General features: G+C 40.6%; 1 protein-coding gene across 1 annotated transcript in view; it reads right to left on the bottom strand.

The window, feature by feature from the left end:
• LOC145395443 (serine racemase-like) overlaps positions 1-17,053 on the bottom strand; it is a 39,923-nt gene extending 22,870 nt beyond the window's left edge. Inside the window, exons 1-3 of the mRNA XM_080269047.1 lie at positions 16,892-17,053; positions 7,940-8,068; positions 2,903-2,993 (exon numbers count right to left, since the gene is read on the bottom strand). Coding sequence (XP_080125173.1) covers positions 2,903-2,993; positions 7,940-8,068; positions 16,892-16,945 — 274 coding nt within the window. The 5' untranslated portion in view covers positions 16,946-17,053. The remainder of the gene's footprint in view (positions 1-2,902; positions 2,994-7,939; positions 8,069-16,891) is intronic.
• Between the last annotated feature and the right edge of the window lie 2,607 nt (positions 17,054-19,660).

Raw genomic sequence — 19,660 nt, 5'->3', positions numbered from 1 at the left:
CACTCCACATCTTTCATGAATCACATTATTTCATATCCTATCCACCCTCTGTACTCCACATACATTCCTCAGCAGTCCAATCTCCACTGCTCTTACTCTTGACTTTTCATTTTCATGCCACACCATAGTCTCACATCCATATATTAAAGTTGGCACTAACACTCCTTCATGTAGGCCTCGTGCAGCTGCAACACTCAAGTCTCTGTTTCTTATCAAGGCCTTCATTGCACCAGCTACTTTTCTTCCTTGTGTCACTCTACTTTCAACTTCTTTTGCACATTTTCCTCTCTTTTCTATCATTGTACCCTAGTATTTGAACTCTATCACCAATTCCAATCTCTTTCCATTCACTGTGAAATCACACTGGGAGTCACCTTCTCTCTCAATAACCATCACATTACTCTTCTCTACATTTACTCTCAAGGCACGATGCTCACAGACATCAGCAAAACTCTGCACTAGCCTACCAAGTTCTTGTCCGGTACTTGCAAGCAGTACCGCATCATGAGCACAGAACAAATTTGAGATATTCCATCCGTCACCATGCATTACCAATGCCATCCCTCTCTCCAGTACTCATGTTTTTACTTCTCTCATCACCCCATCCATACATACATTGAACAACCATGGGGACAACACACAACCTTGTTGCACGCCCACACCAATCGTGAACCATTCACTTAGATGCCCATTAACCCTTACACATGCTTCGCTACCATCATAAAAACTCTTGACAGCACCTAGCTGCTTACCAGCTACACCATACATGCGCACAAATTTTCACAGTCCCTCTCTGTCCACTTTTTCTTATGCTTTATCCAGATCCATGAATGCCATAAACACCTTATGGTCCTTCTCACAAGCCTTCTCTGCTACCTGTCTCACTGCAAATACTTGATCCACACATCCTCTGCTACTCCTAAAGCCACCCTGTTCATCACTCACTAGGACTTCTGATATCTCTCTTACTTTCTCTATCATAATTCTTCCATATACCTTCCTTACCACACTCAATAAACTTATGCCACGATAATTCTTGCACTCACTTCGCTCACCTTTATTTTTGTACAGGGGTACAATCACAGCCTTTTTCCACTCTGCAGGCACAGTTTCACTCATCCATGCCTTCTTACATATCTCCAACAAGCACTTCATTCCACTCTCTCCACTACACTTAGGCATCTCTGCATACACCTCATCAACCCCATCAGCTTTCCCATTTTTCAGCCGCTTCACAGCACTCTTCACCTGTGCAAGCGTCATGTCTCCTGGCACTGCATTCCTTTTCTGCACACCCCAAAACCAATCATGTTTACAGCCGCACTGCTCTCTCTATTTTCATTCATTAGGCTTTCAAAATATTCTTTGCATCTGGTCCTTACTTCATCTCCACCTGCATCCTTCACACCATCACATTTCTTTCCACTTTCACTGCTACATTTCCACACCTCTTTCCAGAGTAACTTCCTATTTTCAGAGTAGTTCGCATTCATTTTTCTTCCCAGATCATCCTTTACCTCCTCCTTTTTCCTCTTCACTAGTCTCTCTACGTGCTTCTTGCTCTCAGTATATTCAGTTCTTATTTCAACTGAACCCCTGTCCTGTAACCACTTTAGCCACTTCTTCCTCTTTTCCTCCACTGCTCTCTCAACCTTCTCATCCCACCATGCCGTACCTTTCTTCTTTGTTGTTACTCTTGCCACACCATACACCGCTTTAGCATTCCTAACTAACCAATCCCTATATGCATTCCACAGGCTGTCCAGATCCATTTCATTCCAATTCAGTAATTCTAACTTGTCCTCTACTTTGGTCCTGTAATCATCTGCCATTTCTTTGATCCTCAGCTTCTCAACTTTCAGTCTTTCTCCCTGACTGCTTCTCTCTCTCTTGATGCACCTCACTCCTCTCAGCTTGATCTTGCATACCACAATCATATGATCTGACAGACCTCCACATCGTCCTCTCACAGCCCTCGTATCAGCAACCATTCCCATCATCGACCTCTCTACAAGCACGTAATCAATCAGGCTTCTTTCAACACGATCCCCGTTCCCTCTATACCATGTCTATTTATGTACATCTGTGTGTTTGAAATACGAGTTACAAATGCACAACCTCCTCTCCTGACACACATCCTTTAGTTGCTTCCCATTATCATTTTCTCCTGGTACTCCATAACAACCCATTATGTCATCCTCAGGACCAGTGCCTACTCTTCCATTCATATCCCCCATCACTATCACTATATAGCTCCTGGGCATTTCTCCCATTACTTCACCCAGCTCATCCCAAAACCTGTCTTTCTCTCTCTCACTCCTGTCCTCACACGGTGCATATGCTACAATAACTGCCACTTTCACCTTTGCAAACTTGAACCTGACATACACACACCTCGATAATAATAATAATAATAATAATAATAATAATAACAATAAAAATAATAATAATAACAATATAATAATAATAATAATAATAATAATAAATAATAATAATATTAACAATAATAATAATAATGGTTGTGAGAGGCAGACCAAAAAAGACATAGGATGATCATAAGAGTGTGCCCTCAGGGATAGGGGACTGAATAGGGAGGCTGCCAGAGATCAAGCAGCGTGGAGAGCAGTCATTTGGTGTGTTGTGTTTCATCAGCATTTTGTATTTTTCACATGTCACTAACAAAACCATGAGATGAGATGGAGATGGAGGGAGAGGTATATGAGAGAGGGGGGTGTGAGCTGGGAGCAGGGCAGTGAAGTGGCAGGGGACAGGGCAACATGGAGGTGATTTGTTTGTGGCCACCCCTTATGGGATTAAGGCGTCTGGCAATAGATAGATAGATAGACAGACAGCTATATCGACAGACTGACAGACAGTTAGATAGATAGACAGATAGACGTACTTGCCGCGTATGCCAGCGCCTGGCCATGGTTGCCGCTGCTGTGTGTGACAACCCCAGGACTGTTGGGGTTGTGCTGCTTCTCCAAAAACACCTGAAATTACTCCACTTATTAGTCCACTTATAATTCCACATATTAGTCCACTTATAATGCCACTTATAATTCCACTTGTAATTCCACTTATAATACCACTTATAATTCCACTTATAATTCCACTTATAATACCACTTATAATTCCACTTATAAAATTTCCACTTACAGTTCTACTTATAATAATCTGACTTATAATACCATCCATCCATCATCCAATCCTGTGTTGCCTCATGAGAAGCGTAGGAGCCCAGGGCTAGGCAAGTTGGTCCTGACATTTAAGATAAGAGTGACCAGCCTCACTCATCCCTGAGTGGCATTATGTGAGCAATAAACCCCAACCACCCCTTGGATATAAACCTGCACCGGCTCAATCTAATTGGAGCGCCTTAATTACTCAATAAAGCACTAGGTGCCATAATTTAGTGTTATGGTTACCACCCAGCATAGTAAATGGTTTCCTGGTGTACAGGAAACCATTTGGCTTGTCACTCAGTGTAAAGTCACCCATAGGCAGAAGGAAGAGGAAAGAATGAAGGAAAGAAAGACAGAAGAGGGAGTGTAAAGTCACCCATAGGCAGAAGGAAGAGGAAAGAATGAAGGAAAGAAAGACAGAAGAGAGAGTGTAAAGTCACCCATAGGCAGAAGGAAGAGGAAAGAATGAAGGAAAGAAAGACAGAAGAGGGAGTGTAAAGTCACCCATAGGCAGAAGGAAGAGGAAAGAATGAAGGAAAGAAAGACAGAAGAGAGAGTGTAAAGTCATCCACAGGCAGAAGGAAGAGGAAAGAATGAAGGAAAGAAAGACAGAAGAGAGAGTGTAAAGTCACCCATAGGCAGAAGGAAGAGGAAAGAATGAAGGAAAGAAAGACAGAAGAGGGAGTGTAAAGGCTCCTACAGGCAGAAGGAAGAGGAAAGAATGAAGGAGAGAAAGACAGAAGAGGATGGAAGGAAAGAAGGAAGGGGAGGAAAGGGCAGACACCTTAGAGCTGCACTACATTGAGTGTGTGGATGGTCAGCGCCCCCACGCACTTCTAATATTGCTTATAATAATTCCATAACAAGGGCGGCACCTGTTGTTATATCAAATCCCAATATGCAGTTGACACTATTTTAAACTTCACTTCATCCAGTTTTGATTACTCATTGTATAAACTAAATTGTCAAAACATTACCAAATATATTTGTGTAGTTTATCATTCACCCAATGCTTCTTCGGAACCCAGTGTATTTGATTCCATATCCACTCAGTTGAGTAACCTTAACCTTGCCCTTGGCACCGAAATTACCATTTTGGGTGATTTTAATATACATAATGTTGAATGGTTATTGCATTCTGCCCGGACTGATGACGCTGGTCTAGAATGCGAGCTGTTTGCGGAATCGTTTAATCTCACCCAGCTGGTAAAGCAACCAACCAGAATACCTGATAACCCTGACCATAATGCCCATCTCTTGGATTTATTCTTGACAAATAATCCAGATCAATACAGGATAGAGGTACTGTCACCACTTGGAACCTCTGACCACAATCTCATCAAAGCCTCATTAGTACCTCCCACACCTCCCGGTTCTGAACCTGTCAGGGTGACCCAATGGCACATTGATAGGGCAGACTGGGATGGATTTAGAAATTATCTTGCTGACATTCCATGACAGTCTTTCTTCTCTAGTCATGCCAATTCTACCCAGTCCCACATTTGCGACTTAATACTAGCTGGTATGGATTTATTCATACCAAGTCAACAGTTCACTAAAAGATCGAACTCTCCAAAATGGTTCCATGGCAACTGTGCCAGAGCAACAGCCCAAAAGTCATTAGCATATAACTCTTGCTTAAAATAAAAAACATCTGAATCACTCTCCCAATTTAAAATTGCTAGAAATCATGCAAAAGCTGTATTAAATCTATCTAAATCAAACTTTCTTCAAAAGGAAGCATCAAAACTACTTAACAACCCTAATGACAATAGAATATTCTGGTCAACTCTTAATTCTTTCAATAATAACTTTAACAAGTCATCTTCCATTCCCCCACTAAAATCTTCAGATGGCAACATTACAAATGACCCACGTGGGAAAGCAGATATCTTTGCCAGAAACTCTACCATAGACGATACCAGCCAGAATGTCCCAGTACTGGAACTTGATTCTCCCGAAATTGCCCCACTTAAAATACAGACAAGATACGTAAAATCCATCCTAGACAATTTACCTACCAACAAAGCTCTAGGCCCAGATGGAATTCCGCCAATTGTTTTGAAAAAGTGTTCCCCTGAACTTGCCTCTGTCCTAGCTAAATTATTTAGACTATGCATACGTACTTCTTTATTCCCAAATTCACGGAAAGAAGCCAATATCCACCCAATTCCGAAGAAAGGAAGTTCGTCTGACCCCTCCGATTACAGACCAATAGCTGTCACAGCTTCTCTTGGTATGGTATTAGAAACTTTAATTAATAAGCACATTGTTAAACATCTTGAATCCAACAACTTAATTAGTGATAGACAATATGGTTTTTGCCACGAAAGATCCACCATTGACATACTCAATCTCTTAACACATACCATCCATCAATCTGTTGATCTTTTTTGGAGAAACTCATGCAGTAGCTCTTGATATCTCTAAAGCTTTCGACAGAGTATGGCACCGTTCCCTGCTGTCCAAACTCCCTTGCTATGGACTAACGTCTTTTGTTCCTTTGATTTCTTCATATCTTAGTGACAGGAAAATAAGAGTAAAAGTAGATGATGTATATTCCAATTTCCACTCAATTAACGCCTGTGTGCCGCAGGGATCAGTTCTGGTGCCAACCCTATTTCTGGTTCATATTAATGATCTCTTATCTGTCACCCACAATCCCATTCACTCATATGCAGATGACTCAACACTACATAGTTCATTCACACTCAGACATCCATTTACAAAGTCTAATATCTCTACCTCTCAACTCAGTACAGCCATCTCCATAAATCAAGATCTATCTACGATCAGTGAATGGGGACAAAACAACCTTGTTTCTTTTAATACTAGTAAAACTAAATATATGGAATTTACTAATAGACAGATATTGCCAGATTCGTACATTACCTTCAGTGCTACTAATATTCTCATCTCCAAAAGTATTGAAATTCTCGGTGTTTCACTTAACAGTGCCCTCAGCTGGACATCTCATGTCAGATCACTTGCTAAAACTGCCTCAAAGAAACTTGGATTATTGTACAGAGTCCGTAACTTCTTCACCGATGAGCAGTTAGCTATAATTTATAAGAGTCATGTGCGCTCTCAGCTTGAATATTGCTCACCCTTATGGAATGGTTGTGGAGAGGTTGCATTAAAACAACTAGACAAAATTCAGAACAAAGCTGTTAGAATTATTAACAACCCTGCCATTACACATAAACTACCTCCCCTACAAGTAAGAAGGAATGTTGCCTCCCTTGCATTATTTTACAGATATTTTTTTGGCAAATGCTCAGACGAAGTTGCGTCCATGGTGCCACCTCTCCATGCCTTCCCTCGTGCCACACGGGCATCTGGTAGTGCTCATGACTGGAATGTCACTCAGCCATATTGCAGAACTTCTGCCTATCAGAAATCTTTCATTCCACGAACTGCATCTCTCTGGAACTCGCTTCCCCAGAGTTGTTTCCCTCCAAATTTCAACCCACAGCTGTTCAAGTCTAACTGTTACAGATATTTTATGAACAGAGGACACCAGTAATCTGGTGTATGGATTATTTTTTTTTTAATCATTTGTTTTTCCTTCCTCCGTTCTGTTATTTAAAAAAAAAAAAAACTTACATACATAACAAAAATTAGTAAAGTTTCCCTTTTTTAATACAAGGAAGAAGGAAGGAGAAATACACTGAGGTGGTTTGGACATGTGGAGAGAATGGAGAATGAAAGACTAAGAGGGTGTATGTAGGTGAGGTGGAGGGAGGGAGAGGGAGGGGAAGACCGAGGATGAGGTGGAGGGATGGAGTTGAAATGGTTTGGACATGTGGAGAGAATGGAGAATGAAAGACTGACTAAGAGGGTGTATGTGGGTGAGTTGGAGGGAGGGAGAGGGAGGGGAAGACTGAGGATGAGGTGGAGGGATGAAGTTGAGATGGTTTGGACATGTGGAGAGAACGGAGAATGAAAGACTGACTAAGAGGGTGTATGTGGGTGAAGTGGAGGGAGGGAGAGGGAGGGGAAGACCAAGGATGAGGTGGAGGGATGGAGTTGAGAGGTATATGAGGGAGGGGGGAGTGAGTTGGGGGGAGGGCAGTCAAATGGTGGGTGACAGTGTGACTTGCTCTAAATTAAATAAAGCTTGTAACATTCTATGAAATCTTTACACTGCACAAAATAAGGGAAGAACTCCAAGCAACCATCTCTTTCAATGGTTGTACTGAGTCCCTTTGCCTGGTTCTCTTACAAACTGGATTTAAGTTTGCAAAGACTGATGGCCACAAATTCCTTATGGAAAGGAGTGATGTTGTTGCAGCTTGGACGAGATTTGTGTGAGAAATGTGGCAGCTCAAATCATCATTCCAGAATTTTGTTTATCTTGATGAATTACACTGCTGGAACTTGTTGGACTGACACTGCATCACAACAAACCAACACAATAAAAGATGGCATTGTCAACAATGCTGACTTAGTTTTTCAAGCTAAAAACGACAGCAACTACCATAACCAGATGAATTCCACAGTGTTTGAAGAATGGTTTAGGCATCAGCTGCTGCCAAACACATCAGCCAACTCTGTACCTGTGATGTAAAACGCTTCCTACCATTCTATGCAACTTGAAAAATTGCCAAGCTCATCTTGAAGGAAAGCAGAGATAGACAGACAGACAGACAGATAAATAGACAGACAGACAGATAGATAGATAGACAGACAGATAGACAGACAGATAAACAGACAGACAGACAGACAGAACTCAGTCACAGCAATGTCCTCACCGCGTTACAGGCACCCCTGGCCTTGAAGGAGCCTGTTTTCTGTAGGTTCTCGGCCTTAAAGAACAGCTTCCGGCCGGCCAACTCGTCCAAAGTGGCCGAGGTGATGACTGGGGTGCGGTGGATCCAGCTCTGGCGAAGATTTATTGTGTTTTCAATTTGTTGTCTGGTTTTGTCTTGGTTTTGAGAGGCTGGGGTTGTGGTGGTGGTGGTGGTGATAAGGAGGAGGAGGAGGAAGAATGATAGATGATGATGATGATACTAATACAAATAATATACCATAGCTACTGTAAAAAAAAATAATAATAATAACAATATTAATAATAACAATAATAATGGTAAAAATAACAGTAATAATGATGATGATGATGATAATAATAATGATGATGATAAAAATAATAATAATAATAATAATAATAATAATATTCAGTAATAATAATAATAATAATAAAAATAATTAAAAAATAATAATAATACCAGTAATAATAATGATAATTAATATCATTATTATTATTATTTTTATAAAAAATATTAATGACGATGACAATGATGATGACGATGATGATGATAATAACAATAAGAAGAAGAGCAACAACAACAACAACAACAACAATAATAATAATAATAATAATAATCTAACTATCTATCTATCTATAGCCTGACGCCCTAATCCCGCAAAGGGTGGCCGCAGACAAAACGCCTCCAAGTCACTCTGTCACCCACCATTTGACTCCCCTCCCTCCAACTCACCCCCCCCTCCCTCATATACCTCTCAACTCCATCCCTCCACCTCATCCTCGGTCTACCCCTCCCTCTCCCTCCCTCCACCTCACCTACATACACCCTCTTAGTCAGTCTTTCATTCTCCATTCTCTCCACATGTCCAAACCACCTCAGTGTATTTCTCCTAATCTTTTCAACCACATCCACATCTACCCCACAACGTTCCTTCACTTCTTCATTCGTCAACCTGTCCCTCCATGTCACTCCACATGCTCCTCTCAAGTAACTCATCTCCACTGCTCTCACTCTTGACTTGTTCCCCTCTTGCAAGGTCCACGCCTCGCTTCCATACATCAGGGTAGGGATCACAATACCATCATGCAGTGACTTCTTAACTTCCATACTCACCTCCCTATTTCTCATCACTGCTTTCAGTGTACCAACAACCTTTCTTCCCTGCTGTACCCTTTCACGTACTTCATCCCCCAAAGTTCCATCCTTACTCATCACACTACCCAAGTACTTGAATGCACTCACATTCTCCATATCCTCACCATCCAACCTCACTGCACACTCTGTGACTTCATTCCTCTCAAACACCATAACTTTAATTTTGTTTACATTAACTTTCAGCTTCCTCCTCCTACACACTGTCCCAAATTCATTCACCAAACCTTGCAACTCCCATTCATCTTCACTCAACAATACTGTATCATCAGCAAACAGCAACACTGGAAGCTTCCAAATCTCACCCTCATTCATTAGGGCCACCCCCACATCCACTGCCCTACCTTGCACCTCCTTTACAACCCCATCCATATATATATTAAACAGCCATGGAGACATCACACACCCCTGTTTCAGTCCCACATTGAGATCAAAGAACTCACTCAGCTCACCATCCACTCGCACCGTAGCCCTAGCTCCCTCGTACATACTCTTCACAGCACTGAACAATTTCCCCTCCACTCCATATATTCTTAATACCTTCCACATACCTTTCCTATCTATTCTGTCATAAGCTTTCTCCAAGTCCATGAAGGCAGCATACACTTTCCTTCCCTTCTCTAGATACTTCTCCACTAAACATCTTAGAACAAATATCTGATCTACACACCCTTTTCCCTTCCTAAATCCCCCTTGTTCTTCTCCAACTAGCTCCTCTGTCATATGCCTAACCCTATCAATGAGTATTCTACCATATATTTTACCAGTCACACTAAGAAGGCAAATACCCCTATGGTTACCACATACTTCTCTCTCCCCTTTTCCTTTGTACAGAGGAACAATTATACCTGATTTCCAGTCCTCTGGAACCCTTCCCTCTTCCCAAGCCAATCTACACAACTTCCATATCCACTCCACAACAATCTCACCCCCATACCGAAGCATTTCACCACACACTCCATCAATTCCTGGGGCCTTTCCCAGCTTAATCTTCTTCATCGCTTCCACTACTTCCGACCTACTGATCTCTTCGTCCCTCCTCTCATCTCTTCTTCTCCCAGCCATTCCCCAACCACTTATATGCACACTGCTCTCACTCTCTACATTCAACAAATCCTCAAAGTGCTCCTTCCATCTCCTCAATTTCTCTCTCTTCTCCACCAACAATCTATTATTCCTATCTTTCACTCCCCTACTATTTCCCCTTTCACACTGCCTTACTTTACCTCCTTCCAAAACAATTTCTTACACTCCCTCCATTTTACACTCAGATTCCTCCCAAACTCTTCATCCACTTTCTTCTTACTCTCCTTCACCAGTCTCTTAACCTCCCTTCTGCTCACATATACCTCTCTCTTCTCTCTCTCATCTTCTCCCCTACCTCTGTGGTAGGTCTCCATATTATAATTGCAAATCATACTAGATAGATAGATAAATAGATAGATAGAGAGACAGATAGAAGCAGGAAGTCAAATGATGAGAAGGTGTTGTGTTTGCGAGAAGCGAGCAGCGCTAAACGCTTACACGGAGGAAAGCTGACGACAGCGGCCAGTAAGGAGATGATTCAGTTAGCTGTCAGCAGTCCTCTCGTGAGAAAGTTCTGTTGCCATGAAGATACGTGACACACACACCCTACTACACGAGATGTTAGGAAAGAGAGTTTAGAAGGAGACAAGCGACCCTGGAGAGAGGTCGAGACGGAGATTAGCTTTAGAACAGAGAGAGAGAGAGAGATAGCGAGACAGGGAGGTAGCTACCCAGGACTTATACTATTATACCTGTTTAATATTTCCAAGACAAATAAAAATAGTCCCATACTATTCTTTACCTCTCCCGTCACTACATGACATCTGGTGGGGAAACTACTACAAGATATAAAAGTCGCTGCTTTATGATACAAAGTCTTTATGACATTTGGTAGCAGCGAACGTATACGAACCTCGTCTACGAATCAACATTAAATTCCTACAAAATATCAAGATTGACAACAACCAACAATATCAGCTCCTGCCCCCTCCGTCTCCCAGATCATTACGCTGATGCAGAGGTCAAGAGATCACTCGACGCCTTGCAAGTAGCTTAACGACAAACCAGCAAATCTGCGGACATCGTCTCCGAATTAAAAGCAAATTTCTACAAAAGCAACCGAGACTACAAGGTTAGCTTCAGTTCTACAAAGTCTACAGCCATCTACAATCAACTACAGCCATCTACAATCAACTACAATTAACAACTCTACGTCGTCTGTATAATCTTCTACACGCACCTACAAGTAGCGGCAGTCTTCATCCCACAACGAATAAATCACTAGAGAAAAGGACAGAGAAAACTTCCACATAGAATAAAGGGAACAAACAAACGAAGAGTGAGACACGATTTACAACTCATCTTACTCACTCGTCTTCACTCAAGTTACTCATCGCTACTCATTCACTCACCACAGCTACAAGTGTGGGAAGTTGAGGTCATCATGCGTGCTTGCTGAACAGACGCCACGTCAGTCAACACACCACGTGCACCACCACTCACACCATTTCCCACCACGGTAAAAATTAGTAAGTTACATAATTACTTCATTTATACAATACACAGTGATAGACAATAAGCTTCTGCACAAACATATAAAACGTGCTGTATAGTTACAGTTTAAATACACATACTTACTTCAGTTATCTCCATAACTCAAACACTAAATAATCACCAACAATAAATATTCTACACTGTATATATTCATTCATTTATTATAACATTTATTTACTCCCAACGAGTGTTACCATTTATACCTACATAAAATACGTGTTTCATACATACAACTATACATTATTATATCTACAAGTGATAAAGAAAATATACCATCACAGTTACTCAGTGAGCGATTAAAAGAACTGTATTAAACATTTATTAATTAAAGCTACCTAGTGGAAACAGATAAATTAAGTTACAAGGTAAACTAGAGAAAGGAAAAAAATGGCCAACACAAATGCCGTTAGCAAGAGTGAACATCTTCAACACAATCGTGAAGACAATGATTTCCACACAGTGCTGACACACATATTACTCACGATAGGTACAGGTGAACAAGTCAGTGTGTATAGTTAATACTGTATATATGTATATATATTTTTTTTTATATAAAATAACAAAATATGGGACTATATAATATCATTTTCAGTAATATCTGTGCAATATAAACTAAACTTTGAAAAAGTATCCCAAGGAAATTAGCCAGTAATTATGTAACCATGAACAACATGGAAAAAAGCGTACACAAGCAAAGAAAAACAAACTATAGAAAAAAAGAAAAAAAAAAAAAAAGAAGAAAGAAAGAAAGAAAAGTAAGAAAGAAAAAAGAGAAATAGAGTAAGATCACATAACAAACAAATGAAAATAAGTGTAAGTGTTACTACATAAGTCAAAATACCACGTAAACTACAAACAAAAAAGCAAATTGTTGTCTCCACATACAAGTGGCACGACACATCATCACTATCATCGACCGCAGCATATGTTAGGACTGCAGTTATTACAATTATGTTACTCCATATTATAATTATGTAACGACAAACGATTGCATTATGTTACACTTTGCCAATTATGTAACAGTTGCATTAACAAGATGTAACTTTTATGTAACTTTAACTACAATTATGTACCTACAAACGATATGTAACAATTATGTAACGACAAACGATTGCATTATGTTACACTTTGCCAATTATGTAACAGTTGCATTAACAAGATGTAACTTTTATGTAACTTTAACAACAATTATGTACCTACAAACGATATGTAACAATTATGTAACGACAAAACAGTTGCATTAACAAGATGTAACTTTTATGTAACTTTAACTACAATTATAAGGCCAAGACACATATGTAATAGTTGCATTAACAAAATGTAACTACAATTATAAGGCCAACACAATTATGTAGTACCACAATGTTAGTACAATATTATAAGTCATACAATTATAGCACAATTCTATATTACCAGTATCATCATACAAGTTAGATGAAATATTAGACATTACTAAAGTGATAACTCAAATATGTAATGTATAACTTAGCAGTATTACCATTGCACAATTATATTGCATTTATTCCAATATGTATTCAACTTATTTAAAATGTAATATTACTGAATAATCACTATTTACTATGAATAATATATGTATACAATATTCATACAATTATGTTACTTTACAATATTATGTATTTCACTTAATTAGCTTATAAGTTCATTATAATGTATATATAATATGTATTAATATGTTATGACTATTAAATGTCGATGGTACGCCATTTTGCGCGGCAGAGCAATGTGGTAGGTCTCCATATTATAATTGCAAATCATACTAGATAGATAGATAAATAGATAGATAGAGAGAGATAGAAGCAGGAAGTCAAATGATGAGAAGGTGTTGTGTTTGCGAGAAGCGAGCAGCGCTAAACGCTTACACGGAGGAAAGCTGACGACAGCGGCCAGTAAGGAGATGATTCAGTTAGCTGTCAGCAGTCCTCTCGTGAGAAAGTTCTGTTGCCATGAAGATACGTGACACACACACCCTACTACACGAGATGTTAGGAAAGAGAGTTTAGAAGGAGACAAGCGACCCTAGAGAGAGGTTGAGACGGAGATTAGCTTTAGAACAGAGAGAGAGAGAGAGATAGCGAGACAGGGAGGTAGCTACCCAGGACTTATACTATTATACCTGTTTAATATTTCCAAGACAAATAAAAATAGTCCCATACTATTCTTTACCTCTCCCGTCACTACATGACATCTGGTGGGGAAACTACTACAAGATATAAAAGCCGCTCGACCACAAGTCTAAAATATACGCCTCTACAAGCAAATACAAAGTCTTTACGACACCTCTACTCGCCAACCATTCACCATATGCCTTCTTCTTTTGTTCCACAGCTCGTTTCACCTCATCATTCCACCATGCTGTCCCTTGCACACCCTTGCATCTCCTCCTCACTCCACAAACCGCCTCACACGCTGCGCTTATCTCTTCCGTGAATATCTTACATACGTCTTCCGCCCCTTCCATCTGCTCTAGCTCATACCTTCCCAATCTTTCTTCCACTATGCTCTTATACTCTGTCCTTTTCTCACTATCTTGCAATTTCTCCACTCTTCTCACAGGAGCTGCTTCCTCCTGTCTTCCCCTTCGTCTCCTCAACCACTTTCTTTGCGGCTCTACCTTGGCCATCACTAAGTGATGGTCCGAGACTCCGTTCCCCCACCCTCTCCACACCCTTGCATCCAACACTTGTCTTCTCATTCGCTCATCCACACACACGTAGTCTATCATTGCCTTTCATTCAACAAGTTCACCATCCATCCTCCTCATTACTCTCCATGTATACCGGCGGATCATCTTATGACGAAAGTAGGCGTTGGCTATTGCCAACCCCTTACCAGCACAGATGTCCACCAAAGCACTACCATTCCCATCTGCTTCAGCTGGCACACCCCACTGACCAACCACTCCATCCACTCGTACATTCCCAACTTTGCCATTCATGTCTCCAATCAACAGCACTCTCTCGCTCCTCTCAAACTTATCCATACATGCTTCTACTCTCGCCCAAAACTCATCTTTCACTCTTGCCACTCGATCCTCTGTTGGAGCATACACACATACAATCGCCCATGCTTGTATACCTACTTTCATCCTCACCCATACAATCCTTGCACCCACTGTTCCATACTCTCTTATATTCTCCTTCCACTTCTTGCTTATCATCAGACATACTCCCTCTCTTGCCCTCTCATTCTCACTGACTCCCGCACATATACCTACACCGTATTCCCATTCTCTCATCCTTTCACCTTTCCATTTAGTTTCAGTCAATCCACATATATCCACTTTTGCATCCTCAAGCACCTGGACAATCTCTCTCTCTTTCACTTCATCATTCACTCCTCTCACATTCCACGTTCCCACCCTCAGAATGTCCTTTGTCCGTTCCTTAGTCGTCAACGTATGGTCCGTCCGGGTCCGAGGCGCTTTATTTGCTTTTTTAGTTAGTTCTTTTTACGGGGTGGGGCACTAACCCACCACCAACCCTTTTAGTCGCCTCGTATGACAAGCAGGGATACTGGGGGAGTATTCTTGAAACCCCCCTAACCCCAGGGGGGTAGGGGGGTTTCAATAATAATAATGATAATAATAGTAATAATAATAATAATAATAATAATAATAATAATCTTGGAGTACATATGATGGAATGGACAGACTAACAAGGAGAGTGTATGTGAATGAGACAGAGGGGGGGAGAGGGAGGGGGGGGCCAAGGATGAGATGGAGGGATGGAGTGGATAGGTATATGAGAGAGGGGGGTGTGAGCTGGGAGCAGTGAAATGGCGTGGGACAGGGCGACGTGGAGGCGATTTTTTTGTGGCCACTCCTTACGAGATTAAAGCATCTGGCAATAGATAGACAGACAGATAAATAGACAGACAGATAAAAGAATAATAAATAAAGGAGGTGAAATATTAGGCAAACTTTTGTATCTATGGGCAGAGAAACATACCAAGCCTTTCTCAACTTAGGAATATTAGCCAGCAGAGGAAAGTGACAAGCAGAATGGAAAGCAGAATATTAGCCAGCAGAGGAAAGTGACAAGCAGAATGGTGGAATATTAACCAGCAGAGGAAAGTGACAAGCAGAATGGAAAGCAGAATATTTGCCAGCAGAGGAAAGTGACAAGCAGAATGGTGGAATATTAACCAGCAGAGGAAAGTGACAAGCAGAGTGGAAAGCAGAATATTTGCCAGCAGAGGAAAGTGACAAGCAGAATGGAAAGCAGAATATTTGCCAGCAGAGGAAAGTGACAAGCAGGATGGAAAATAATATCAGCCAGCAGAGGAAAGTGACAAGCAGAATGGTGGAATATCAGCCAGCAGAGGAAAGTGACAAGCAGAATATTAGCCAGCAGAGGAAAGTGACAAGCAGAATATTAGCCAGCAGAGGAAAGTGACAAGCAGAATATTAGCCAGCAGAGGAAAGTGACAAGCAGAATGGTGGAATATTAGCCAGCAGAGGAAAGTGACAAGTAGGATGGAAAAAATACTAGCCAACAAAGGAAAGTGACAGGCAGAATGGAAGCTGAAATATTAGCCAGCAGAGAAAAGCGACAAGTACCGTAGATGGAAAGCAGAATATTAGCAGCAGAGGAAAGTGACAAGCAGAATGAAAAGTGGAATATTAGCCAGCAGAGGAAAGTGACAAGTAGAACAGAAACTGAAATATTAGCCAGCAGAGGAAAGTGACAAGTAGGATGGAAAAAAAATATTAGCCAGCAGAGGAAAGTGACAAGTAGAATGGAAAGCAGAATATTAGCCAGCAGAGGAAAGTGACAAGTAGAACAGAAACTGAAATATTAGCCAGCAGAGGAAAGTGACAAGTAGAATGGAAAGCAGAATATTAGCCAGCAGAGGAAAGTGACAAGCAGAATGGAAAGCAGAATATTAGCCAGCAGAGGAAAGTGACAAGTAGAACAGAAACTGAAATATTAGCCAGCAGAGGAAAGTGACAAGTAGAATGGAAAGCAGAATATTAGCCAGCAGAGGAAAGTGACAAGCAGGATGGAAAGCAGAATATTAGCCAGCAGAGGAAAGTGACAAGTAGAACAGAAACTGAAATATTAGCCAGCAGAGGAAAGTGACAAGTAGAACAGGTGGAAATATATCAAACATATTTTTATAAATAAATACAAAAGAAAAGCAGAATGGGTGAAATACTTAGCAAACTTTTGTCCATATATATACCTGGATCCGCATATAAGCCTCTCTGACCTCCTTAATGCCAAACGGGGCCGTCATTTTGATAGACACGTGTAACCCTCCTCACCCCACCACCTCTACACCACACTATCTCATCTATGGCTGCACTGATAACAGTTTAAGATATTTCCCTGTAATGGTGACTTCTTTTTTGCCTCCATTTCACGTGTAACCCTCCTCACCCCGCCATATCTACACACATGCCACTTTCTCATCTATGGCAGCACTGATAAGAGCACAAAATATTCCACGTAATGGTGACTCTCTTGCCTCTCCATTTCATACGCATTTTCTCCTTATCTTTACCATCCACCACGTCTTTGTATTGATTTCCTCCACACGGGAAGGTAATAAGATCATCCAGAAAGTAAAGGAATCCAAAAATAATTAGTTTTAAGGTATAAACAGACAGGTAATGAGGGAACAAAAAATACTGTACACAATGTCAAATGTGTTGCTACAACCCGCCCAGGGACTGGATTTTCATTGGCTTAGGACTTTTCCTCACAAAATCTTCCTCGGCGACATGTTTTCCTGGACTCAAAGGAAACCATTATTTTGGCTTGTCACTTAGTATAAAGTTACATGGAGGCAGCACTACATTCAGTGAGTGGATGGTGGACGCTACTACCTACCAAATTATATAAATTCATTAAATTTTATTATTTTCCGAGAAGCTTCGTCTCTGCACTGTTGTTTAATGAAGCTCTTTAAGGATGAATAGAACCAAGGTCACTAGACCTTGAGAAGAATATTCCAAAGTTGAAACTGAAATATTTGTATTTCTAACAATAGGTATAGTCAGAAGAACGAGGCCCGCGGCGCTTGCGGTGGTGACTGCGGTGACGGCTGCGGGAGGCCATGTCCACACACAACCACACTCGGCCGCTCGGCAGTTGCTGTCCCAAAGTTGAATAAAACTGGACGATGTTTACTAGATATATACCTTTACAACAATAAATATTTCAGTCAAGCAACGTGAGAGAGAGAGAGAGAGAGAGAGAGAGAGAGAGAGAGAGAAAATCTAACTATGGTCAGGCCAAGATGGTCGCCAGCTCACTTCGCCATTTGGCCACCGAGGCAGGCAGAAAGCATAAACTGGAAAAAGAAATAATGAAGAAATTAACCTGTTTCTTAAAATGGGGTGAGAGCAGTTCAATATGTTATTTTTGGTGGGTCAGGTATTTTTTCCGTAGCTTATTACACTGTGTACCTTTGACAACACTAAACATTTCAATTCCTACAACCAACCAACTCCAGAGGGAAGAAGCAGAAGATTCAGGAGAGGCAGGCTGCTTAGGCTCAGCAGACGATGTTGTTATCAGTAAGTATTGGTTTGTAATTGTTGCTTTGTATTTATCATTTATTTATAGCTGTGATTGACCTCTGTTTTTATGAAATACTGCAGAGAAATGGAAGTGGTATTAGTAGAAGGTAGATTTCAGTGTCATATTTGCCGGTGCCAATATGTGGTGTTTATGTTATGATTATGTGTCTCTTTATCTATAGCCAGACGCCTTAATTCCCTAGAGGTGGCCACAAACAAATCCCCTCCATGTCACCCTATCCCCTGCCATTTCACTGCCCTCTCCCCAGCTTACACCCCCCCTTCTCTCATGTACCTTGCGTCTCTACTCCATCCCTCCATCTCATTCTCGGTCTCCCCCTCCCTCACCTCACTCACATACACTCCTAGTTAGTATGAGAAAAGAAATAGTACAATTTTGGAGCACAGTATATAGGAAAAATGAAAACAGTAAAAGTAAGGTATGGAACAGTAAAAGAAAAGAGGAATATGAAAAAGAATATGAGGAAGTAAGGCAAAATATAGAGAGAGGCCGAGAGGTGTGTTTTAAGAGTGAACCAAATGGTAAAGATAAGACCAGAGGTACATATATCAGGAGCTGCAGTGTGATGCAAAGAGAGCATTTTGAAATGATAACACAAATGGAAAAGGGAATAATTCACATAAGTAATGAAATCGTAAGTGAGAACAGGGTGAGAAAATGTTTGAAAAAGATGAGGTGTGGGAAGGCAGCAGGGATGGATGGATTAAAGCCTGAAATGTTCAAAAGCTTAGGGGAAAGTGAGCAGTTGGTAGAAGAAATGATAAGAAGTTTAAGAGAGACAATAGCAACAGGAATTATAGCAAAAGGATGGAAACAATCACGAACAACTATGATACCAAAAGTAGCAAAACCAAAAGTGCAAGAGCTAAGACCAATTGCATTGACAAACCAAGGATATAAACTAATGATGGGTGCAGTGAGACTGTATTTAGAAGATCATATAAAAAACAACGAGCTAGAAAAGGATGTACAAGGAGGGTTCACAGAAAAAGCAAGAATGGAAAATAATTTATTTATACTGAGATACAGTGTGGAAAAGTCTTTTGAAATGAAAAAGCCGTTATTTGTGGTAGCAATTGACTATAAAAAGGCTTATGATAGTATAAAGAGAGAGGAATTGATAAATATACTTATGAAAAACAAAATAAACCCAAAAATCATTGATTTGTTGGCTGAAATATATAACGAGGATAAAACAATAATTGAAATTGGGGAAGAGAGAGTAGAAATGGAAGTGTCAAGTGGGATACGTCAGGGCTGTACAGTGTCTACGACATTATTCAAACTAGTAACATTTGAAATAATTAAAAAGTTAGAGGAAGTGGACAAAGGGTTTCAGGACGAATACTTTAAGATATCATCTCTTTTCTTTGCGGATGATGGAATGCTGTTGGCCAGTAGTCAA

This window comes from Coenobita brevimanus, chromosome 31 (genome assembly GCF_032717465.1).
Source record: "Coenobita brevimanus isolate Jiangsu-jjx chromosome 31, ASM3271746v2, whole genome shotgun sequence".
Lineage (NCBI taxonomy): Eukaryota > Metazoa > Arthropoda > Malacostraca > Decapoda > Coenobitidae > Coenobita > Coenobita brevimanus.
This window is presented reverse-complemented; position numbering and strand designations above follow the sequence as displayed.